We start from the raw sequence: 25,163 nt of genomic DNA, 5'->3' as shown, positions 1-25,163 counted from the left end.
TAAATTTATTTCTTGCCCATATCAATAGGACATCTTTCTCACAACTGTTATATGAGGATTGTCCCTGGATCAAGATGAACACAATATAGCACTATACTTGTTTTTAAAAGGTCCTAGAATTCCATATTCTAGAGGCATTTCTGGGTAAAAAGCATTCCAATTTGATGAAAGGTTTTCAGATTTTAAAAATATCATAGTGATATGAATCTTTGCATTCATCAGATTTGCCAGTACAGTGGTACCTTGGTTTAAGAACAGCTTAGTTTATGAGCAACTTGAATTAAGAACGCTGCAAACCTGGAAGTAGGTGTTTTGGCTTGTGAACTTTGCCTTGGAAGCAGAACACATTCCGCTTCCTGTTGAGTGTAAATTGAACCCCCCACTAAGGGAAAGCACGCCTTGGTTTAAGAATGCTTTGGTTTAAGAACGGACTTCCAGAACAGATTAAGTTCGTAAAGCAAGGTACCACTGTACTGAAATGAGCTTACCTGACTCAATTCTGTGTATCTTCTCACATATACAGTAGTGTTGGGAGCTCTAAGGTTCTGGGATCAGCATTTTCTAGTACTTTGTGAGGTGGGGGATCAGGAAGAAGAGGAAGCCCCAGGACTTTTTATTAAAGTACCCATAGTTTTTGTAATAAATATATATATTTGCAGTATTGTCACTCTGTGACCACCAGTTTAATTGTGATCAGCCAGAAGTGAGTCCCTTTAAAAGGAACTCAATTTCAAGATAGTTAATAGGACTTTAATTCCAAATTAGGATTATAAAGTCAGGTGTAGCTTGACTGAAAAGCTTTGAATAAAATGTTGCCCCTATGAAATACACACACACACACACACACGTACTTATAAGAATCCTAGATGACAGGTGCCATCTGAGCAGAAGTCCTTATCTCAAACAGAAACAAAGCTTATTCTGAAATACTGTAGTACTTGATCACTACTATGTTTCCCCCCTTCAAAACTACAGTCGTACCTCGGGTTAAAGTAGCTTCAGGTTGAGCATTTTCAGGTTGCGTTCCGCAGCGACCTGGAAGTCATGGAACGGGTTACTTCTGGGTTTTGCCGCTCGCGCATGCACAGACGCTCAAAATGACATCATGCGCAGAAGCGGCGAATCACGGCAGGCATGGGGTGTGTTCAGCTCAGGATGCGAACGGGGCTCCGGAACGGATCCCATTCGCATGCAGAGGTACCATTGTAATGGTTTTATTCATATGGAATTTTATACAGATTTTAAAAATTACCGTAAAACACCATTAGCCTACTACGTCCTGCTTCTATATAAAGAGCTAGGATGTTAGTATAATAGTCTGTAGAAAATTTGGGAAGACATCTGTTACCATTAATCTTTTCTTTATTAGGAATATGACTAAGAATGTCTCTGAAAATGAGAAGAAAATCTCATTGTAATTAAATTATTTCATAGTAACTAGAAAATAATGTTGGAAAAAGAGTATACAATAATTTTATGACTCTGAAATATACTTTACAACTTTTTGTTTTATTTGAAGGCCCTGTGTGACAAAAAGGAATACATGGATATTGAATTCTTGGGAGTAAAAAACTGACTTTACTGCAAGATTATGGTTCGACTAACATTGGAGCTAATTGGTAAAAGCCTCAATCAGAAGAATCGCAGAGATGAGTCCTTGGCCCATTACTTGAGGAAAACGACTCATCTCAAGTTATCAAATAAAAATATAGATATAATTGTAAGAATACACTGATTATTTGAAAATACAACTTCTTTTTTATTTGTTATTTGCTTTCTGTTGTTAATAGCAATTCAAAGCATTTTTATCCTGCTCTTCAGCCAAAAAGTCTGCCAGAGGTGCTTACATAACTTCAATAAAAACAAGACTCTTTCAGTTAGCAAAAGAGTCAGGAGGGAATTTTTTAAATTAAATTTTATACCATTACAATAATCAGCTTGAAATTACTGACTAAAAGACAGTAACAGTTAATTTAAAGCACCTTTCATTTGTACTGAAAGTTTTAAATCAGAAATATAGTTTGTTTTAAATATATTTGAGTATAGTGGAAGTAAATGTATTGCTTTCAGAAATTTGCTTGAAATTTGGGGAGATCATAGCATCCCTATATTCTGGAATGATATACAATTCTAGTGTAATTGTCAGTTGGAAAATATGAGCTGAGATCCGAAGAACTAGTTCAGGCATTCCTAAGGGTTTGGCTACGGGCAGTTAGAACTTTCCATTTTCTCCTTTGAACAGCAGACCCCCATGCCCAATAATAAAGTGCTTCTGAAAGTTTCTACCATTTCAAAAGTACGGTAACTTGCTATGTAACATAGGGGGGAGGACAACTTCAGTGGCCCCTTAGATATTTAGAACAGCGTGCTATTCTTTAGTTCCTAGCCATCATAAATTAAGATAGTATCCATTCATTCTATATTTACAACTATATCTACCAAGGATACCGTAGATAGTAAGATCAAAATGTTGAAGTATAAAGAAGCCCATGCAGTAGGAAAAGGCTGTATCTGGGAGCTGAAGCATTTTACTTATGAGTGAACTACACAGTAACACACTTTCTTCATTCTTTCTCTTAGGATGACCTGTCTTTGTGTAAAAACCTTAATGTCCTTTATTTGTATGATAACCAAATTAGACAAATACATAATTTGGATTTTGCTACAAACCTAAGACACCTATACCTGCAGAACAATTGTATTACACGAATTGAAAATCTAGCATCATTAATAAAACTTGAAAAATTGTAAGTTTAAAATTATTATTGGATTTATTAACTGATGTGTAAATTGATATAAGAAATATAGCTACTGTATATACTTGCTGAATATAGTCAATATTTTATTTCAAATATGATAATTTTGTTCACATATTTCATTAATCCGAGAACACATTAACCCAAAGTTTGGCTAGTGATTTTACTGGATGAGTTAAGCATATGTTTGACTCTGTCCCACTGAAATCAGTTTGATTTTTACAGTTTTTTCCTTTGCCTGGATTACGCTTCAGATTAGCAATTGATAATATCTGGAATATTTCTTTACATTTTATTATTAATATTTCTACAATAAAGTAATGAATTATATAGGACAACGTTCCACCCTGCCTCTATACATTGCTTTAAAACATTTTCATTTTGTTTGGGTTGTTTCCAGGTAATTCTCAATACATTTGCATACTCTGATTTCTCTTCAGATTTTATAAATCTTTCACCTTTTACAAAATAGATTTGCTTGTAGAAAACTCTGTGATGGTTCCATGGAGCCCTATGGAAATTGGGATTTTAGTTTAATACACTTTATTTGTCATAAAATACACTTTTTTTACTTTTGGAAATGTGTGCATTAGTTAAAACAAATTGGGAGAACTGAAAACCTCTTATATACTGTTAAGGTATCTGGGCGGCAATTACATCACTGTAGTAGAAGGCTTAGAGACTTTAGAAGAACTAAGAGAATTACATGTTGAAAGCCAGCAGCTTCCCCTGGGAGAAAAGGTTTTGTTTGACCCAAGAAGTCTTCATTCACTAGCGGTAAGAATATAGAGTTTCAGTGACATCTGGTGAAAGATATTGATTGCGAAAAAATTACAAGAATTATTTTTAAGTCTAATATCTGTTTGCCAAAGAGCTACATTCCCACAGGATATGAATGCAAAAGGGTTAATTTTTATTATTACTACTACTACTATTTGCACATAAAAAATATGTGTAAAACAAAGGGTGTCCAATAGTAGTGAGTTCTATGGTAATTCTTTTTGTTTTGCAATAAGTTCTGTAATCATTTATGTTGCATTCATTTCTCATCATTTGATAGAATATGTTTGTCATTCCCATTGCCAAGAACATTTGGTTGACAATGAGCATTTGCTCAGTTAGGTATGTTTAATTTAGAAGCAAAACCCTATTATAATTTTTTGTAATCGTATGAAACAAACCAAGGTTGCAAGAAATGTGTTGATTGTTGGCTATAGAATCCTTTTTTAAAATTTCCATTTAAAACTGAGCAAGCACAGGTTAATTATAAGCATTATATGTATTATATATACCCATTAGATGCAGCAAAACCTGATCCTCTTGTATTCCTTCTCACTACTCATTTGTCATTTGACAACTTCAAAACTGAAGCTACAAAAAAGTACAGCTCTATATTTGTATTTTGTATGTATTTTCTTCCTCATCGTAGTTTTTTCATGGTCAATTTACTGCCATTTGTATTATGAAAGAGCATTAAAAGTACCCAGTTTCAGACTATTTAGATTGTATTGTGTACTGATTAATTCCTCCAGGTCCAAGAGCTTTTCTGATCATCCAGTGAAAATCAAGTTATCTCACTTCAAATTTTCGGCACATCTGATAAGATCTGACTTAGTGGGTAAGATCAGGTTTTCACAAGGCACAGCTGCAGAACAATGAGAAAGGCTCTCAGTCCCAGGGGAATTAACCAGTACACAATACAATCAAAATATGGGTCAAGCAAAAGTGTAGATGAGCCCAAAGTGTTCGTTATGAGGTGCTGATAAAACATACAGTTGTGTGGTGCAGTGCTATGCATGTTTTACTCTAGTGAGAAGTTAGTCTCACTAAGTTTAATCAGGTTTATTCTCTAGTAACCACATATGATTTCAGCAGTTAACTTTTGACTTTTCTTTTTAAATGTTAATTTCATTGCAGAAGTCTTTAACAGTTTTGAATATCAGCAATAATAATATTGATGAAGTGAGTGATTTAGCAATTCTGGAAAATATCTCCCACCTTATAGCTGTTGACAACCAAATTCACCATGTGAAGGTAATAAAGAGGAAATAAGATTGATAAGCATATATGGGAAATTAAGGCAGTTAATATTTAATAATCTTTCAGTGGTTTGAATTATTTGTTTTTATGGGATAATTTAAAGTTAATATGCATGGATATGTTTTTCTTTTTCTGTGGCCTACAATGATGAAGTCCCATTTCACTTTATGGCTTTTACAACACTGTTTATCACACTCATTTCTATCTGTTTATTTATTTCATATAATTTATATACTGCTTGATTGTAGGAAGCAAACCTCAAAGTGGTTTACAAAAAAAGATAAAACAGTAACTTTGTCACTAAAAAAACTGCAACCATAATTTAAAACATACAGAAAGTTAAAACCATAACGGAATAGACTAAAACATTTATCTAAGAGGATTAAACAGATCATGAAGAGCAAGGTAATCAATGCTTATTAGTCATGGTGACTATATATTACATCCAGGATCAGAGGAAGCATGTCTCTGCGTATCACTTGCTGGGAAGCAGTAGGAGAGGCCTACTGCTCTCATGCACAACTTTGGGCTTCCTATAGGCAACTCTTTAAGACCATAAGAAACAAGATGTAGGATGCATTTGGCTTAACCTAGAAGGCTCTGATTACGCTTTTTAAAAATTAAAATACTAATCCCTGTGGTTACTAGGTAAAGCTACATCCTAGGGTACAGATGTGATGCTCTGTCCTATGAACCACCAAACAGACAATTAGCACTGTCAGCTCTGCGATCCTAATCACATATACACATTCCAAGGTTTCACATTTTGTTCTATGCAACCAAATGGCATGTATGCCAAAAAATGGATCTCCTGTCTCCATGTCGCACAAGAGTACCCCCTTTATGCACATAACCATGGATTATGGTCTATAGGTTCAGATTATAAGACTCTCACTTTTAAATAACTAAAGTAGTACCATTCCTATTTATTTCGGAAAGCCTTACGCTGGTTCAGTGTTCTGGGAATATGGTTGTAAATCTTTAATTTATTCAACCTTTTGCCATTATTGATTATGACAACAAGATATCAAAAAGATGAATTCCTTCACTTCACAATTCAGTCAGGAACAAGAGAGAAAATATAGATTTTCTGAAAGAGATAATGGCAGACCGTCAGAATGATGACAAATTGCTGTCTACAGATGTAGTTAGGGCAGTTGAGCTAGACACAGCCGATAAAAATTGGAGTACACTGGTCAAATACAGGTTCTTAAATGGCCATCATTAATTGGGAAGAAGGCTGCTGCTAGTACTACGGATGTCATCTGAGGCTTTCACCTCCCACAGTTTGCCTAGAATATAATTTGCTCTTTAGTATTTTGTAGCAGACCTCTAAGTGATAGCATGACATGATCATTTATCAAACAGACTGCCCAAAAAAGTGTCTAGTCCCTTTAGTATAGCTTATTGAAAGGCTGTAAAGTGAAAGCACTTTATTAGAGACAGGAAGGCAATGAACAACTAGAGCGTATCCAAAGGGTAATCATATTTCAACATGGGATTAGTACCTTCTTAGATAAACATACAATGGCGTGAGCAGGTTCTGGATCATTTATCAAGTGAGTAGTAGTCAACAAAAATCTGGAAAATTCTGTGGGTACATTCATCAAAGTTTAGCTATTTACTTAGCAAGGTTCCAAGAAATATATACTATTTTACATTTTCAAAACCAGCTTTAGTTGATCTAATTTTTCAAGTGCATTCTAGTTTTTCAAGTATAGGAAGATGATTTCAATGGATCTTACAATGTAAATTTTGACATTTATGGAGACAACAAAGGCAGAGTTTAGGTTGATAAGAGATTAATGTGAGCCAATGTAATTGCATGTACTTGGACTTTGTTTCAGTTTGGGAAATAAAATGCCAAATTGTCCAGATACGCAAAACATTAGATATGCGAAACACTGTATCTGATATGAAAATACATCCTGATATATTTTTATATGTGAGAAATAATATGTGCCTTTTAATTTAGTAATCAGAGCAGAATATTATGTATATAACTATGAAAGAAAACAGTTCCTTGAGGTTAATGTTACAGAAGCAGAATGTTTCTATAAATAGCTCATTGTGGAAAAGCTTAAAAGAAAATCTCCATGTTGCTTTCCATCTTCTGCATGACTCCTCTGGCAAACTTGAAATTTAACAGTCCAAGGATTATGGATTTTCCCAAATATGAAATACTGGAGAGTAAAAAGAAACCCTTGCTCTCCTGCTCCTTGCATCTGGTTTGTGTGGATAACTGGTAGACACTAGAAAATATTGCTGAATAGCTTAAGAGGTTCTGTTGTACATGGAAAAGTAACATTTCCAACAATTTAATCTAGCTAGGACATGACATGAAGCTTCTGCATGTATGTCTGAAACTGGATAGAGAACCATACGTGTAGACAGGACCTGCCAATGCAGTTCCCCTCCCTGATCCAAATCTGGTTCTGTGCAGGGTAAACCCTTTCAAAAACTTAGCGTTTGCCACTCATCTATCTGGGAGCAGGGCGGGCACAACACACCTTTTGTCATAGAACTGTTTGTGTGCATCCCTGTGTATTGAGCCACAAGTGTTTCGTGATAATCATTGTAAACGACATACAGGAATGCAAATACAGTAATGATAGATAATAACTTGAGTTCTGAAAAAAGCCAGCGGAAGAGGGTTGGCAGAAGGTAAATTTCGTTCTCCACTCCTCACTGACAGTCCTCTAAGTAGCCTCTCCTGAGGGTGAAATACTCTCCAGAATAAGGGTAGCACTGTGGCCTGGGATGTGTGAAAAGGGAGTTGCTGAAAATGAGATGGAGGCAATCTTCTTTAAGCAGGATCTCTACACAGAGAATGTGCTCTGCTTGAATTTCAGTGGTTCTCCCCACAGCCTACCTCATTCAGGAGAGTCCCTGACTCTCAGAAGAAGCTTGTGAAACTGCCGATGGAGGGGGAGCTGGTGGTAAGGAAAGCTGCCTTGTTGACATATTTATAACTCTCCCTTTGTAGAGATATCAGGGTGGCCTACAAAAAATGTGAGTTAAAATTAGCCATGGCAAAACAGTATAGTGAGCAAAACTCTAAAAAAAGTTGAAAACAAATAGAACACTCTAAACGGTCATCAACTTCCGCTGGCACTTCTCAGGATCTAAGTCACTGTAAAGGTAGTGGCATGTTACAAAATTTTCAATAAGAGCATCAAGAAAAAGAGAATATTTACACAGATGAAAGTGAAAATATTTCTCCACTGGTGGAAAAAGCAAATTACTTTCAATTCAGTTGCCAAGTGCTATTATTTCTGGTTGCTGACAACAGTATCCAGAAATGCAATAAGAAGGTACTTGAGCAGTGCATTTCCACAAGAAGTCCCATATCTGCCAAATCTTATAAGTCATACAAGCCATGTTAACCAGTTTATATATTGTAGTAATATAAAAGAAAAACTAGGTCAGATTGCCCTTAATAAAAAAAGAAAGAAACCCAAACTAGATAAAGGTTATGTAAAAACACAAAACTTTCCTTCTCCTAGCTCAGGCCAAGAAAATAACAGATGTGGAGGAAATTTATTAATTTTATTCTAAATAATTACAATAATCATGAAAGAATTATCTACCTGTGGCTTCCTCTCCATGAACAAACAACTCTGAATTCATTGGCACGTGAAGGGTTTTTGTATATTGTAGAGTGCCATCAAAACAACAACAACCAGTAGTAATATTCCAGTGCAATCTACCAAGGTTTCATATATATTCAGTCATCTACATTATGGCCGGCATCCAGAGATATACCTCCACATATGGGGAGTCTATTTTCTTCATGTAGGCCCTGATGCAACTTGCATGAGGAAAATCAAGCCATATATACAGATTTTTTTGCATGTAAGCCCCTATAATTGAGCACATGTATTGTGCAACATCTTATATATATGTATGAAGACCTGTGCAAATGGTAGCTTGAAAAGATTAGACAGATTCATGAAGAAACAAGCTATTGATGACTACTAGCCATGATGACTATGCTCAGCTTCCACTGTTGGAGGCAGCAATGCTTCTCAATACAAGTTGCTGGAAACTAGAGGAGGGGAAGAGTTCTCTTTTTTTGCCCAAATCCTGTTGGTTTCCCACAGGCCTCTGGTGGGCCACTGTGAGAACAGAATGCTGGATGAGCCACTGGTCTAATGCAGCAGGCTCTTCTTATGTTCTTATGTGTTTCTGGTGTTCTGGATTTTGGCCTATATTTTACATTTTACCTTTACAGTAGAAAGTGAAGATCAAAGGGTTGAAATCATGTTTAAGGAATAATTATTAGAAGGTTGCTTTTTGGCTTTATGTGTAAAGCATTGTGTTTCTTAATTTAACATACTGCATGCCATCATGTGATTACTTTATAAAGGTAGCTGTGTAAATAACATTACTTTAGGAAGTTTACATTTAATTGAATAAATAGAATTATGAATCCACTTAGTTACAGCACTGAGCTAAGTTAGCAAAAGTATTGATTTTCTTTTCTTTGGTATTTGCAGGACTTGGAGTTTGTGCTGGGTGTATGGACCAACCTGCGCAAATTAGAGCTGAATGGAAATCCTGTTTGCCAGAAACCAAAATATAAGGACAGAGTTATACAGCAATCAAAATCCCTTGGTAAAATAATGTACTTTCAGAGAGCACTTTTCTTTTACCAGAAATTAATCCATGCATTAACACACTTACCTGGGAAAAAGTCCCATGATGTACTCATTGGGGCTTACTTCTGAGTAGACATGTCTAGGATTGTGTTGCATACCATACAACAAATTTCCTGTGAATATGTAAGCTAAGTGGGTATAGGATTGTAGCCTTAGACTTCTATATAGGCCAACAGATGTTACTAGGTCACAAAAAAATTACTAGTTTGCCAGTCCCATATATTTATTAGTTGTTAGCAACCTTCAAAATACATTTTTAGTAGAAATAACCTGCCTAGACACCTGAGGCAATTCTTACTCTCCACAGGGGTCCAGGGAGAGGCCTATAACAAGCCACCACCCAATCCTATGTACATTTACTCAGAATTATTGTTGAAATAAAACTCTTCTAAAAGTAAACAGTAATGATTCCAGGCAGACCTCCCATGACTGTTCCAAATCTTGGGTGCCACAGACAAAGAGGCCCTGTCTGAAATATCCAACTGAGAAATATCTGCTGTATTTCTTATGAAGAATGAAGCCTTCAAGCTCACATGGAGGAAAGCACACAGTCACCTGCCAGAATCAGATTGAGCTGATAGAACTACTACAGAAGCCCTTAGGATGCCACCCAGGATGCTGGCACAGCCACCCTCTTCCCCCATGAAAGCTTTCCTAGATTCTGCCAAAGAACTGGTAGAGCACCGGTGGTTGTTGTGCTACCCCACAGCAGGGCTCACTGAAGCATGGAGATGAGATTTTCTCTTGTGCTAGGAATCTAGCACCTATACCATAGCAGGTGGAGATTAGGGAAACAAACTGGTGTTTCAGGTCTGGCATAATCATTGATGGTGAAAGAACAATTCATACTGAGGCAAAAGTTTATCCATGATTGACTTCCTAAGAATACCAGAGCCACATCTAGGAAAGGATTGGGTAAGCCAGAGTTAATCAGCATTTTCTTGATACATGTTTACAAATATTACCTCTTCAGAGTCCCTCGATGGAAAAGAAATAAAAGAAATGGAAAGGCAATTCCTGATGAATTGGAAAGCATCCAGAGATGCCAGGAAGAAAAACAGGACAGAAAGCATGATGAATGAACATGCACCATATTTACATTTTGGTACACAAACTTTATCTTCATGATCATTTACAAAATTAAGAAAATAGGCTGTTTAGAAGGAAAAGGTTATAATGCTTTTAAGGTTACTGCTAGGAGTGTTTAGTCTTTTGGTGAGTGCTGTGGGGGGATTTTTCAACTGGCATGGTCAATACTTCTTCTGAAGCAGTTCTCAAAAGGATTGCTCCTAGAAGCTCTCTTCAACAGGGTAAAACCCAAATGGCTCCCTGGAATACTGAGGAACCTAAATTCAAGGAGCAAGAAGAGTGATGGCTAGATGAATCTGACCAAACACGGTTACAAGCACATCTTTGTGTCTACTGTGTGGCAGTGGTTATGGGCTTACTTCTCTGCCAATATTACATCTTAAAGTAGCCATCCAGCAGAGCTTTCCTTTGTGGTAAAGGCTTTTCCCAGATGAAGGAGGTTGTCCCATTATTGGCCTGCTATGACAAATTTGCCAGGCACTTCAAGAGTAAAGTTACTCAGATCCATTCTAAATTGGATGCTAAGTTTGGTTATCCTATAGAGCCGTCCAGAGGACTGACTGGTCCGCTGTTACGAATCAGTTTCAAATACTGCAACACAAGGACATGGACAAGCTGCTCTAATGTATGTAGCCAACCATGTGCCTTCTTGACTCTTACTCCTCCTGGCTGGCAAGAGCAAGCTGACAGGGAGCTTCAAGCATGCTCTGATGAAAGCAACTAGACCCATTTCTTTCTAACTTCATGCCAGGTTTAGTGACTGAAACTGCTTTGGTTGCCCTGATCAGTGACATTTGTCAAGAGATTAACTGGGAGAGTGTGGCCTTATTGATTCTCTTTGCTTACTCAGTGACTTTTGGTACTATTGGCAATGGTATACTGCACCCCCTGAGTTGGAAGCACTGCACTGCAGTGGTTTCATTCCTATCTCCAAGGACAGTTCCAGAGAACAGTATTGGATGACTTCTGCTTGACCTGTAGGGGTTGTCCTATTGAGTTCTGTAGGCTTAAATCTTGTTGCAGATGCTATTTAATATCTATATAAAGCCACTGAGAATAGCCATCAGGGGATTTGGAGCAACTTGTCATCAGTATGTTGATGACACCCAACTCTGTCTCTCTGTTCCATCAGTACCAGAAGAGGCAATGCAGGCCCTGAACCAGTGTCTGTCTGAAGGCAGTGTTGGGCTGGATGTGGATCAGTAAATTGAAGATGAATCCAGGCAAGCCACAGATACTGTGGGTGGGTAGTTCTCTTGCCCAGGAGTTGGCAGAACATGTACTTGATGGGGTTGCACTTGAACAACAAGGTGCATGGTTTGGGGGTGCTTTTGGAACAATCTTTGTCATTTACGACTAGGAGAGCTTATGCCCGTTTTGGCTGGTATGCCAACTACAGCTATTTCTGGATAGGGACATTCCAGCCATGGCTGTTATTGTAACCTCCAAATTGGATTTTAATGCACTCTATCTAGGACTGTCCTTGAAGGTGTTCCAAAAATTTTAACTAGTGCAGAATGCTGGTAGGGGTAGCACACTGTGAGCATATTACTCCTATTTTAAAATCAGTTGCCAATTGTTTTCTGGGTCCAGATGATGTTGCTTACTTTGACATGTAAAGCCCTAAGTAGCCTGGAACACAAATTTATGCAAGAATGCCTTTTGCTATACTGACATGCCCATGCTGTCTTCTTTGTAACCTCTAAATGGGATGAAATACATAGTGTGAGGACCTGCGGAAGGGCCTCTTCATTGGTGGCACCTTGTGTGGAATTCCCTTCCCAGTTGGGCCATTACAGTGGTACCTCTAGATACGAATGGGATCCGCTTTTCACCGCATCTGCGCATGCGCGTGACGTCATTTTGAGCGTCTGCGCATGAGCAAGTGGCGAAACCAGGAAGTAACACTCTCCGTTACTTCCGGGTTTCTGCGGAGCGCAACTTGAACGCGCTCAACTTGAAGCAAATTTAACCCGAGGTATGACTAGTTCAGATTCACTTTTTTTTTAGAAAGCATTTGGAAGATGAGAGACCTGACTGGAAAAATAGCTTAGTTTGCTGCTGATAGTATTAGTAAATTGTTGTGTTGCTATGTTATGTATTTGGGGGTTGTGTTATTTTATGCTTTGTTTTTAAATTTTCTGATTTTGTTGCCCTTTGGCTTGTACGAAGTACAGTAGATAAATCTTCTAAAGAAATAAAGTATACTCACTCTTTTTCATAATGCAGTAAAATGATTGATGAATGAGTTATTTATCTTCTGTAGCAAATCTTCAAAATATTTTATAGGAACAATTTTGAACTACATTTACCCAGTATTTTAAAAGTTTATGTACTTTTATTGTGTACAGTTGAGCAGTTATAGTATTGCTGCCTGTAGAGAATCACTATGTAAAAGTAGTTTTTAAAAAATCATCATCATCATTATTTACCTATTTATGTCATTTTCCAGAGTCTTAGTTTGTAAAATGAGTAACAGAGCAAAGGCTTCTCTTTATCATTTTTCTGCTACTTCCAATTTTTAGCTGAAAATTCTGCTTGGATAATGTTCTCAGACACTTTGACATTAAACATGCACATCAGTAATGTTTATAGTTTATTTTTGAAAAATGCTATACTTCCATATATTATCCATGGTTCTGTTAAATTGTATTTCCACTTTATCTAGTTATTATATATTTTGCAGGTGTAACCATGTCTTCATTGTTTTGGTTAATATTTCAGGAAAAAAGTTTTTGGAATTAATTAATGCATGCATGTGTTTGTGTACCCTGCAGATAACAATGACAAAGAACACCCACATTTTCCTATTTACTATTTCCCAATGACCAAAGAAAAACCAAATTTTGCAATTTTGTCTGAGATGCATAGACCTCCTTATAGTAAAGAATCCCATCGAACCGTCCATGAAGAAGACAGAGTTGCTGAGAAAATCAGGTATATTTCTTTTAGCATACCTTTGGAGTCCATCAGTATATGAAACTTCTGCATAACTGAAAGTTCTGCATAAATGAGGGGCTGGAAGTGCACTGTTTAGAGAGATGGGTTCACAGAGGTTAATCCACTAAAATTTATATTGACAAGAGAATACATACTAAAAGAGAGGGAGGTTCAGCTTCCTGTGTACAACTGTAGCACACAGGGACTATTTTGTTGATATTTGAACAATTTTTGTTTTTGAAATTCTTCCTTTTTTCATTTCATATTTTTTAGCAAAATTCTGATTTAGGCTGATCACATTTTGTAACTGATAGGGCCAAACTATATATGTGTAACATTATTTGTGATAGTTCTTTTTAAATTGGAATGTCATTTTGGTAGTATGTTGTGTGCACGCTGGGCAGTGTGGATTTCCAGTTCATATTTGGAAGTTACTGGGGGCAAAAGCCCCTTATAGGGTGATTGGAGTGAAGAAACAGCACACATACAGTCTGCTACCACTTCTCTAATACTGTTTACTGTGAAAGCCTGGAAGGGAGGAGAGCTCAATTGATCCTTCTGCCAATCCACTCCTAAGTGGTACAAAATCACCACAATCCAATAACTCTGATATCCTACGCTGATACCTTGCTGATCTACATGGCAAACCGAATCAGTGCTGACTGTGCAGACTTTATATGCAGCTGATTCTAATGCATGTCTGTATTTTTTTTCGCAACACAGTTAGTAGCAATGGGGGTGATTTTAAAAAAGGAATGGAGTATGAGGTTAAAACTTCCCAGAACCACTTCCTGAACCTAATGTAGGATTCTTGCACATGTATTTTTTAAAGTCAGGAGATCCTTGGCCTTAAAGCTGCTTGGGTTTTATGCATCATATATAGGATGTGATCCAAAGATATCTGAGTGTACCAGTAAACTGTCGAACTATCATTGAACTCAAGGATTCTCCCTTTGTCCTTCGCTACTGAAAGTGCCAATCGTCTCTTGCAGTGAGAGGAAACCGGATGCTGGACTCAGCCTAGTCCTCACTTTCCCCCAGAAACTATCAAAGCTGACTGCACTGATTTCCTGTTCAGCAATATATGCACACTGCAGAAGACCACATGAGCATGGCTGAATTCTGAATGTGCCTTCCCTTGCCTGGCAGTAGCATTCTGAGTTCCTGTCAGGAGAAATCTCCCAGTGGAAACCTGTCTCCACAGCAGACCGCCCTAGCTGGGCTCTGCAGTTAGACAGAGAACAGACTCCTTTATCGGAATGATCTGGAAAACATTTGGATTGCCAGAATTAAGATAAATGGGGAAATTATTTATGTAAAATACAGAGTATACATCTGTGCAAAGAACACAAAAGAAATACAAGTATCAGGCACTGGGTAACTGAAATTCAGATAAGAAGTGTTCTGCATTTTCATTTGCATTGCACATATCTTTCTAGTCCTAACACGAGTATATCAAGCAGTTATTAAGAATACATTTCCATACCCACAGTCTGGGAGTAAGTGCCATTGAACTTGAGGTTTTGTTTTCTGAGTAGACATGCCACAAGATTATGCTGTACCCTCAAATGAATATTTTTTACTTATCTCATAGAAACCAATGATAATACAGCAGTCATTGTATGCTCTAGTGGTATTACAGTTTGCATTGTGTAGGGATTTTTTAGATTTAACATTTAGGCTGCAATCCTGTGCATACTTACAGTGCATTGATCTCCATTGAACAAAATTGTATTTATTTCTGAGTAAACATACATAGGATTGTACCATTGAACATATATACTGTACTGGGGACTATACTGTTTATTTAACATCTACAAAAAGCCGTTAGGAGCGAACCTCAGGATATTTAGAATGTGGTGTCAGCAATATGCTGATGCTATCCAGCTCTATTTCTTTGTTACAGTTGAATCAGATGTGGCTGTACAGGTTCTGAACCTGTGTCTGGATGTAATAATGAGAGCAAGTAATTTGAAATTGAATCCTGACAGGATGGAGGTGGGTGGTTCCAGGGTCCAGCAGTTGGGTGATGTGACTGTTCTGGATGGTGTTGCTCTCCCTTCTAAAGAAGGAAGCACACACTTTGGGATTGTAGCTTGATTCATTTCTGTCTCTGGAATCCCAAGTGGCTACAATGGCTAGGACTAGGAGTACCATATATCGACATTGCTGTACCTATTCCTGGACGCAAATAACCTGGCCATTGTGACCATGTATTGGTAACATCAAGAATAGACTACTGTAATAATGCTCTCTGTGTAGAGCTTTCCTTAAGCTTGGTCTGTAAGCTGGAGACTGCTGCTATTATGTTACACTGTGGAGTGTCCAATTACCATATTTTTCCATGTATAAGACTAGGGTTTTTTTCCGTTTAAAAAAATGTCAAAAATTAGGGGGCGTCTTATACATGGGGCCATCTCCCCCCATTTTCTTAAATCTGAGTCCCAAAAAATAGGGGCATCTTATACATGGGGGCGTTTTATAGATATGTGTGTATTGCACTACTTCTAAGGGAGCTGCATTGGCTGCCAATAAGCTACCAGGCCAGGTTGTAGGTTTTGGTTTTAGCCTATAAGGCCTAGATGACTTGGGGCTAGAAAACCTACAGGAGCATCTTTCTCCTTACTGCTCCGTTCAAGCATTTTATTCGGCCGAGGAGGCCCTCTTAGTTATACCAGTCTTGGTGAGCAAAAACTAAGGAAAGAGCCTTCTCTGCAGCAGCCCTCTTTTTATGGAACCACCTCCCCTCTGACAAGCACCAACACTGATGATATTTTGGTGCTTGTTAAAAACACAACTGCACTCAGGCTTTTTCTCACATTTAATGTGGAGGAGTCAGATACTGATTCCCTTAGGGTTACCAGCTACAATCATATTCATTTCACTATGATCTTGCTGCTTGAACAGATTCATTGTGATTTGTGTTTTATACCTGTGCACACCAGCTCAAGGCAGATTGTAATAGGTAGTAGCTAAAATATTTTTATAAATAAATATAGCCATTTATAGTGCACTTCTATACATACTGTGTTTAGAAGAATGTGGGTATAGGATTGCAGCCTGAATGTACTGCCAGAAATAAATGTCTGTGGAACATGGTCTAGTCTAGTTACATACTGAACACTTATGCAGAATTTAACAGAAGCTTAAGCATAGAATATAAACACATCTATGGAGGCAAATGGCATTAAACTGTTATTGTATCCAGAATTATTTTCATCTTTAAAATAATTGCTTTACAATGTTTTGTTCATGTAGCCATTCATCCCTGAAGAATCCTCAAAATGTACAGAAAAACCTGTCTGAACCTCACCTCCTAAGACAAATGCCTCTTTAAGAAGATACTGGAAAAGCAACATCTTTTTGTGTTATCAAGAGAACAAATGAGTGCATCAAACCAACTATGAAGAAAAACTGAATGTTGTGGAGAAAGTTTTATATTTTAATCAGAAAACACTAAGGCATGTTTTAAGTTTTTCATTGCTGACACAGTAATTTTTCATAATACAAAAGCAATATTTTGTATAACAGATCCAATATATGTAACTTCATAAATAAAAAGTTTAAAGTAAAGTACACAGGTGTCTTAATGAGAAAAGGTGCATGGGGAAATCCCAAGGTTTGCAGAAAAAGCTTAAAGCAGAATAAAAACTTACGGTAGAAAAAAGACCCTATCAAAACAGGCCAATGAGGACTCCATATGCTCAGTTGGGTTGGACCGGTGACTGCTGAGGATGGAAAATGGCAGAAAGATAGATGGAGTATTTTGACAAAGGACGTGGAGCTATCCTGACTATCAAAAGGAATCAACACTGCAACATTTGTTTGAAGTCCCCACACATAGGCACTATTTGCTGGCCCTTTTTGTATGTTGGTAAATGTTTTTTAAAATACCACACTTTCATAGAAGCCTGTGTACAACATAAAACCAATAATATAATAACATCAATACATACTAGTAGGTAAAAAATTCACAATTCAAAGGCCTGCCTGAAAAATAGTTTTCAAAAGGTGTCTAAAAGAAGACAAAGATGACTCGTAATGGGCTGCTACAGGCAGGGCCTGTCACATTAAATGCTCAGTCCCTGGCAAAGGCTGACCAAACCATGGGTCTCTACCAACAAAACTGCCCCATCAGAAGAGCATCAGAAGATGCTCTACTGAGGTAGAGCATAAGAAATTAGTATTGGCCCCACGTAGTTTAGGGCTTCAGCTTAACAAAAGAACCTTAAACCCGACATGGTAGCAAATTGGCAACCAGTGCAGTTTTCTCAGCAAAGGAGCAGTATATTGCTAGTAACCTGTTCCTGTAAGCAGTCTGGCCTCTGCATTCTGCACTACTTGCAACTTCTGGTCCAGATAACACAACCAAACCAACAAAGTTTGCTACAGTGATTCTTGAGGTTAGCCATGCATGGACTTCTGTAGTCAGACTGTCTTGGTCCAGAGATGGTTGCAGCTGGTGTACCCGGCAATGCTAGTAAAAGCCACACAGGTCACTTGGGCCTCTCATGACAAAGATGAATCAACAAGTGCCTCTAGCTTGCAAACCCGCTCCTTCAGAGGGAGTGAACCCCATCTAGAACAGATTGGGCATAATGGAGAAATTGAGTTGGGTATCATCTGCCTACATATGGCACCGTGCTCCAAAACTCCTAGTGACTACCCTCAATGGCTTCATATAGCATTGGGGAGAGCACTCCATTGGATAAACTGGGTTGAAGAGCACTCTCCCAGCTCTACTCTCTGGACATCATCCTGCAGCTAAGAATGGGGCTACCGATACACATCTCCAGAAGTCCATGGACCTACACCATTAGAGTGACCGTTCTGACAATTCCAAAGTCTGCTGTCATTTCATGCAACACACAAGAACCAAATTAGTAGCATCTTGTGTACACAGTACCTGCTCTCCTGCTAGCTGTGGTCCCTTGAGCTCTCTCTTTTTAATCAGTATCCTGTACCCATAATTTTGAACATCATTTGATTTGCTTTAATTTGCAAAATAAGTGATCTCTTTGTGTCATCATAGGTTGATTCACAGTTGATGGCCAAACTGGGTAAGATGCTGGAGACCTTGGCTGGAGGAAAACAGACTTAATTCTTGCCCTCTAGGCTGTTATTCTGGGGGGAAATGCCTCCCTGGTTTTTTCATCCAAAGGGCAAAAGAACAGGACCCTATGGTTGTGGAAACAGCTGGGGGCATGACTTGATTAGAGAAATGGCCTGCAAGGAAATATTTAAGCATCCTTAGCCCTTCATGGCTGCATTTAAAATGAAAGGGGGGGGGGAATCAGGGGACTGTTTATGCATCTCTCCTATATTGTCTAATTTGGCCCTCATTTAAATTAATCTGCTTGGAATTTAAGCTGATTTACATCACAGTCCTCAACACACTTATTTGGAAACATGTTCCAGTGATTTCAGAGGAACTTAATGCCAAGTAAATGTGTTTAGGAGAGGGTGCCAGTTGGCTTAAATTATTGTACTTCAGTTTAACTGGGATTATAAATGAATAAAAGCCAAAATTCCCAAAGGAAGCATTGTTCATCCTGAAAGAATTTTAGCTGCAGACCCAAATACTTCATCTGAGTAATCCCATGGAAATCAGTGGGACTACTCTAGAAACAAGCAGCATAAATTCTTGCTGCTTTTCTGTTTTGCAGTATCCTGCATCTTATATCATCTGTCCTTTAAATTACCATAACTTTTCCCTAGACTCCACTTCCTAATTACAATTAATACCAAATATTTTAATTTTCTTGGCTACATAAAGGGCAACAAATAAATCAGGCTTTATTTTTCTGTCTTGCTGGGTCAAAGATTTGATTTATTGTGTCTATGTTATCACACAATCAAAATTTCATTCCCAGTGTTTGTTTGGGAAAATTCTACACCCTGCCTATTTATTTTGAATGTCTCTTCTCATTAATGTTGCTGAACTGTAATTTCCAGCCTCCAAATATCACTTTTTATTGTTCAGAGTCCCATAAATATATGGTTGTGTGTGTTTTAGTATATATATTCACATACATAGAACACTACCAACAAAGTCCCATTGAATTCTGTTCAGCTTACTTCAATGAGATATAGGATTACAGTCTGAATGTGTTTAGGGATAGATTTCAAATCCAGTCAAACACTGCTGTCCCAGATTTTTGCATTCCCATTTTTCCAGCACAATTTTCAGAGAAGAATTTGGTGAGGATTTTTAGATTATTATTTTTCTCCAAGGGAGAACAACTAACTTGGAGTTGGGGGTATTTCCAAAATGATGCAAGGATTAAACGGTGGAGTATCACAGTTAAAATTATTGGAGAGAACAAAGCAATGAGTTGTCCTTTCTTCCCACACAGAATATTTTGGGCTTCAGCAGTGCAGGTGGTTGTTTTTAAATTTCCTGTTAGTTTTGATTGAGACATTGTCACCATTGTGCAATTACTAAATTGTGTGTGTGTGGATGGGGGAGGGTGTCAATAAAATAAATGTTTAAAATTATATGCTTAGAGTGAGGTAATGGTGCATACACAGAATTCTATCTCTTGTTCTGAAATCTGGATTTATCATATGGAGTTAGGCCAGGTGGAAGCAACCAGATATCAAAATCTGGAACAATAATGGGACCATCTCTAAATATGTGTATATATTCAAATTGCTATAGTTGTAAAAACTAATATTGGCCATCTCAGTGTCCATCCCACTAATGAAGTAAGTCTGTGTACTTTTATAATATTATTGGATATCAAGAGGGTTTCAGAAATCTACTCCAGGCATGACTAGGGACTTGGGCAGACTTTTCCTCCCTTCTTTCATTGTAAAGCAAGCCCATATGCTGTATTACAAATAGATTTAAAATTTTAAATGTGATTTGCCCCACAGTGTGCTTCTGCTTTTGTGGGGATGCCAAAAGCACATAGAATTAGTACTGTCATTACTAGAGCATGGCCCACAGTCTTCATATTCTGTGGTATTGCGCTCCACACACACTTGCCCCAAACATATGGAAAATCTGTTATACAACAGTCTCCCTAATAAGGGCTATAGCTGAATGCATGGAAAACCCAACAGATTCTCCTATTTTTGTTTTCCTACCTGCAAAAAAATTTCTCAAATGGGTCCTGGGATTGGTGTTTTGGTAGAAATGGTTTTAATTGAAAAGATCCAGTTTTGCCCCTTCTCCCCCTGCAAGGGGATTTTACCCCACCACCTCATACCCGTACCCCACACCATCCCCAAATCTGCCCTGGAGGGTTTCAGGCATGCCCAGAACAGATTTAGGGGGCATGTTTGGGGAGGAAAGGCGAGGACATTCCATTGTGCAAGGAGAAATCCTTAGCACTACACTGAATACAACCCAACGTGAAAAGCTGTTTAAAGCACTAGTGATGTTTGGTGGATATCATATAGCGAATTACTATCTACACACAAACATGCACATGGGACAGCTATTTAGCTGTACCATGAAGGTAAGATTTTGGGTCAGAATTCAAGGGCCCCAATCTTCCCAGATTTTGAAGGAAGAGGAGGCCCCTGAAAGACCATTAAGTTTTGGAGCCTAAAAATGACCAAACTGCACCACTGCAGCTAACTACAAATGATAAAACTATAAAATTAAAATTACCTTAATGCTGGCTATTTTAATGTGATGCCTTTCTCAAATGGCAACTTAAAAGAGTTGCTATCTTATTTATCTATGCTTAAAATATCATTGTTTATTAATTGTGGGAAAGGTTATTGGAAAATATGAAGAGCCGTGACTTTCTACTCTTTGGCAAAGGTCAATACTGGCAAATTCTGAAAAAGAATAATGGGAGTAAAAGAAAAGAAAAAAGGAACTTATGAAAAGATTGTTTAACCTCCGAGCCCAACGTTTAAATTACTCCCCTCGAGCAAAACGGTTACTTTATCCTAACCCAAACAATTTTCATAAAGAACAATTTCAGCGTTTGTACCTAGAGAATATAGGCATTGCTTTCAATCGTGCAAACGCCTCCCAGGCTTCTAATGGAAAGATGATTAATTCACAGAGCTTGCAACTATTTCCTTGAGGAGAGTGAGATAAGGTACCGGCTAATGGTTTGTTGAGAGCGTCCGTTCGCATCTTGTGGTCCATGGCTTGGAAACTTGGCTCAGGGCCAGCTTTGGGTTTTATTCTGACACAATCCTTTGGATTTCATATCAAAGCAGCTTGTCCCCAGTCCTAATTTAAAGCTAGGAGTTAGAGGGAAAGGTGAGAGCAGGGTAAATAAAAATCTCCAAAGAATTTAATCGCCAGCTAATTTCATGCAGAAAAGTGTGTTTAATTAGTCGGGCAGCCATCCTGAGCTCTATTTATATTTATATCTTGTTTCCACATAAAGAACACAAACCAGTGAAACTCAAGGACTTCAAAACCCCACTGATTTCAACAGGAGAGATTTAAGTGTAAAATCGGCTCTCCCATTGAAATTGATGAGCCTTAAGCCCTTAATTCAGATTTTAATAACTGACTTCTATTGATGCTCAGTTTAGCAGTTTTGCTCTGATGATTCAACATATATTCAGCAATTCTGTTGGAAGCGTACTCTAGTTCAGTATCCCAGTTCTCAAAATGTGTTTTCTGTTCTGATTTGCCAACTACAGCTTCTTTCAGAGATGATTTGGCCACCACAATGTGCACTATGGTAATCTCCAGACTAGACAGTATAATGTGCCCTACCTGCGACTTCCCTTAAAGAAGATTAAGAAACCTTAACTGGTCCCAAATGCAGTGATCAGGTTACCAACTAAGGTTCTATTTAGATAGCCAACTAATATTTACTCAGAGTAGACCCACTGAAATCAATGGTCCTGAGCAGTGCTATTTTTCTAGGAAAAAAGAGGTGCCAGAACTCAACATGAATGCCTCCCTTGTTCTCTTGGTGCCCACCTGAGAGGTGCTGAAACTGAGTGGTACATAGATTTTGTAATAAAACGGGGTATTAATTTCCACCCCAACGCCTAATCAATCTGAATTTTATTCCTGCTACAACTGTCTCATCCACACAGTGAGATCCTATAGCACTGCCTGGCTTTGTCTTTTGCTTTCTACTTTGGTTATTGCGAGTGCGTAGGATAAATTAGGAAGCACCATTGTGTGCCACTGCATATAGGACTGGACCGCTAGGTTTTGGCCCATAAAGGCTGTGATCATAATCAATTAAGTTCTAGGTGTCTCACATGCAAGAAAATGAGTTGAGCGCTAATCCTGCGGATTACTACAGGGCAGGCACCCTGAGATCACCTCATGCATTGCTTTAAAAGAGAGTTAGACAAATTCACGAAGGATAAGGCTATCAATTGCTACTAGATCATCAGGGGGTTTGGACTGGGTGTCCATCAATATGCAGATGATACCCAGCTCTACCTTTCTTTCAAATCAGAACCAGTGAAGGCGGTGAAGGTCCTGTGTGAGTGCCTGGAGGCGGTTGGAGGATGGATGGCGGCTAATGGATTGAAGTTGAATCCTGACAAGACAGAAGTACTGTTTTTGGGGGACAGGGGGCGGGCTGGTGTGGAGAACTCCCTGGTCCTGAATGGGGTAACTGTGCCCCTGAAGGACCAGGTGCGTAGCCTGGGAGTCATTTTGGACTCACAGCTGTCCATGGAGGCGCAGGTCAATTCTGTATCCAAGGCAGCTGTCTACCAACTCCACCTGGTACGCAGGCTGAGACCCTACCTGCCCGCTGACTGTCTGGCCAGAGTGGTGCATGCTCTAGTTATCTCCCGCTTGGACTACTGCAATGCGCTCTACGTGGGGCTACCTTTGAAGGTGACTCGGAAACTACAACTAATCCAGAATGCGGCAGCTAGACTGGTGACTGGGGGCGGCCGCCGAGACCACATAACACCGGTCTTGAAAGACCTACATTGGCTCCCAGTACGTTTCCGAGCACAATTCAAAGTGTTGGTGTTGACCTTTAAAGCCCTAAACGGCTTCGGCCCAGTATACCTGAAGGAGCGTCTCCACCCCCATCGTTCTGCCCGGACACTGAGGTCCAGCGCCGAGGGCCTTCTGGCGGTTCCCTCATTGCGAGAAGCGAGGCTGCAGGGAACCAGGCAGAGGGCCTTTTCGGTGGTGGCGCCCGCCCTGTGGAATGCCCTCCCATCGGATGTCAAGGTGATGGACAACTACCTGACATTCAGAAAACATCTTAAGGCGGCCCTATTCAGGGAAGCTTTTAATGTATGATATTTTAGTGTTTTTTGGTTTCTGTGGAAGCCGCCCAGAGTGGCTGGGGAAACCCAGCCAGATGGGCGGGGTACAAATAATAAATTATTATTATTATTATTATTAGCCACAATGGCTATGCACTTTCTCCACTGTCAAATGCAATCTTCCTCTGAATACCAGTTGCTGAGTTGTGAGAGTGCTGTGTTTGTGCTCATGTTCTGCTTGTGGTGTTTCCTCTGGCTGGCCAGTTTGAGAACAGGAAGCTGAACTAGATGAGCCACTCCTCTCATCCAGGGCAGATTGTCTCATGTTCTTTTGCCTGACAGCATTAACAGTTTGTACGCTAAACTTCTAACTTTGCAGAACACTGACAGTGGGCATGTTGTGCATGTTTTAAAACCAAATAGCCATCCAGAGCTTGAGGAACTAATACTTTCATCTGTGGGGGGAGATGCAAGCAGAGGCCTAATGGACGTAGTCAGGCCTTTCGTTAGGGTGGCAGGCCTTTTGTTGGTGGGGGCAGAACCTCAGTTAGCTATGTATTTTTATTAATTTTGGGGGCAGCTGTCCCTCCCTGCCCCCCCCCCCCGCTACACCCATGCTAATGCCTTCCCCCATAGGGCATGGAGGGAGAATAATTAGCAGACCTCCAGATTTTTTCCTGCTTGATTCACCACCCCCTTCTTCAAATAACGAGGTTGGGCCCAGTGTCGGATTTACATATAAGCTAAACAAGCTATAGCTTAGGGCCCCACTCTCTTGGGGCCCCCCAAAAAAATTAAAGGGAAAAAATCTGGATGTACATTTCCAAAATATAAGATAAAAAACAAATAAACTAAAACCTACATACAGCAACAGTGTTTTGTGTTGTGTAGGCTCCTATGAAGTAAGTAATGGGCCCCGCCTGCTAGCCTGCTCCCTAAAATATCACTGGTTTGCTCATTTCTATATATAGGGTGCCTACATTCTGCATGTGCAAATGGCTTTTGATACCTATTAGGTCTATAAATTACCATATATTCCACACAAAAAGCAGCCACAATTTGTTGTTGACAAAGGACAGCTGGGCATATAACGGCCCCATTACCTTCAGAAGCTTAGGGCCTCATCAAACCTAAATCCGGCCCTGGTTGGGCCCCTAAACAAAACGCCAGGCGTAACTGACAAAAATCAGAGGTGCCCTCGCCTCAAACCTGCCTGGCTGAAACCCTGCCAGAGACCCATGCCTGGTTCTACTCACTAGATAAGCACTGCACTCTGCCCATGCCCATGCGCCCTCTTCTCCTCATCAGGAGCTGGCGTCAGACCAAACCTTGAAGGTGGATGCCAGCATGTGGCCTAAGAAACTCCTGTGGCTCAGATGAGAGCTGCGTCTGCTCAGCGGGAGGAGAGACCGGGTGGAGGAGGATGAAGGTGAGGCCGCTGCTTTGCCGCTAGGCAGCAGCCCCGCTCTCGGTCGGAAGGCGCCTCGGCCCCCTGCAGGGG

General features: G+C 39.2%; 1 protein-coding gene and 1 long non-coding RNA gene across 7 annotated transcripts; one reads left to right on the top strand and one right to left on the bottom strand.

Annotated features, from left to right (window-relative positions):
- Window positions 1–1,586: 1,586 nt before the first annotated feature.
- PPP1R42 (protein phosphatase 1 regulatory subunit 42) lies at window positions 1,587–17,059 on the top strand. Of its 2 annotated transcripts, none has more exons than XM_081204981.1 (8): window positions 1,587–1,720; window positions 2,581–2,747; window positions 3,395–3,533; window positions 4,674–4,790; window positions 9,296–9,413; window positions 10,431–10,562; window positions 13,324–13,483; window positions 16,745–17,059. In XM_081204981.1, exons 1-8 carry the CDS (start codon window positions 1,592–1,594, stop codon window positions 16,821–16,823), a joined length of 1,041 nt encoding a protein of 346 aa, XP_081061107.1. In that variant the 5' UTR covers window positions 1,587–1,591; the 3' UTR covers window positions 16,824–17,059. The 2 variants fall into 2 exon arrangements, with proteins under 2 accessions (XP_081061107.1, XP_081061108.1); XM_081204982.1 differs by lacking the exon at window positions 16,745–17,059 and adding an exon at window positions 11,679–11,789 and having other exon boundaries at window positions 13,324–13,458.
- Window positions 2,826–25,008, bottom strand: LOC308593109. Of its 5 annotated transcripts, none has more exons than XR_014010725.1 (6): window positions 24,919–25,008; window positions 17,143–17,214; window positions 13,504–13,575; window positions 9,242–9,356; window positions 6,305–7,797; window positions 2,826–3,267 (listed from the first exon to the last, which is right to left on the bottom strand). It is a non-coding gene; the product is annotated as an uncharacterized lncRNA (long non-coding RNA). The 5 variants fall into 5 exon arrangements; XR_014010726.1 differs by having other exon boundaries at window positions 7,669–7,797; XR_014010727.1 differs by lacking the exon at window positions 2,826–3,267 and having other exon boundaries at window positions 4,800–7,797.
- Between the last annotated feature and the right edge of the window lie 155 nt (window positions 25,009–25,163).

Source organism: Podarcis bocagei, assembly GCF_964188305.1.
Source record: "Podarcis bocagei genome assembly, chromosome: 8".
Lineage (NCBI taxonomy): Eukaryota > Metazoa > Chordata > Lepidosauria > Squamata > Lacertidae > Podarcis > Podarcis bocagei.
This window is presented reverse-complemented; position numbering and strand designations above follow the sequence as displayed.

Excerpts from the sequence above, each read along its gene's own strand:
- PPP1R42 (XM_081204981.1), top strand. The coding sequence starts at position 1,592 with ATGGTTCGACTAACATTGGAGCTAATTGGTAAAAGCCTCAATCAGAAG. Across the intron at positions 3,534-4,673 it reads GAAGTCTTCATTCACTAGCG|AAGTCTTTAACAGTTTTGAA; the intron begins GTAAGAATATAG and ends ATTTCATTGCAG. Across the intron at positions 9,414-10,430 it reads ACAGCAATCAAAATCCCTTG|AGTCCCTCGATGGAAAAGAA; the intron begins GTAAAATAATGT and ends TTACCTCTTCAG.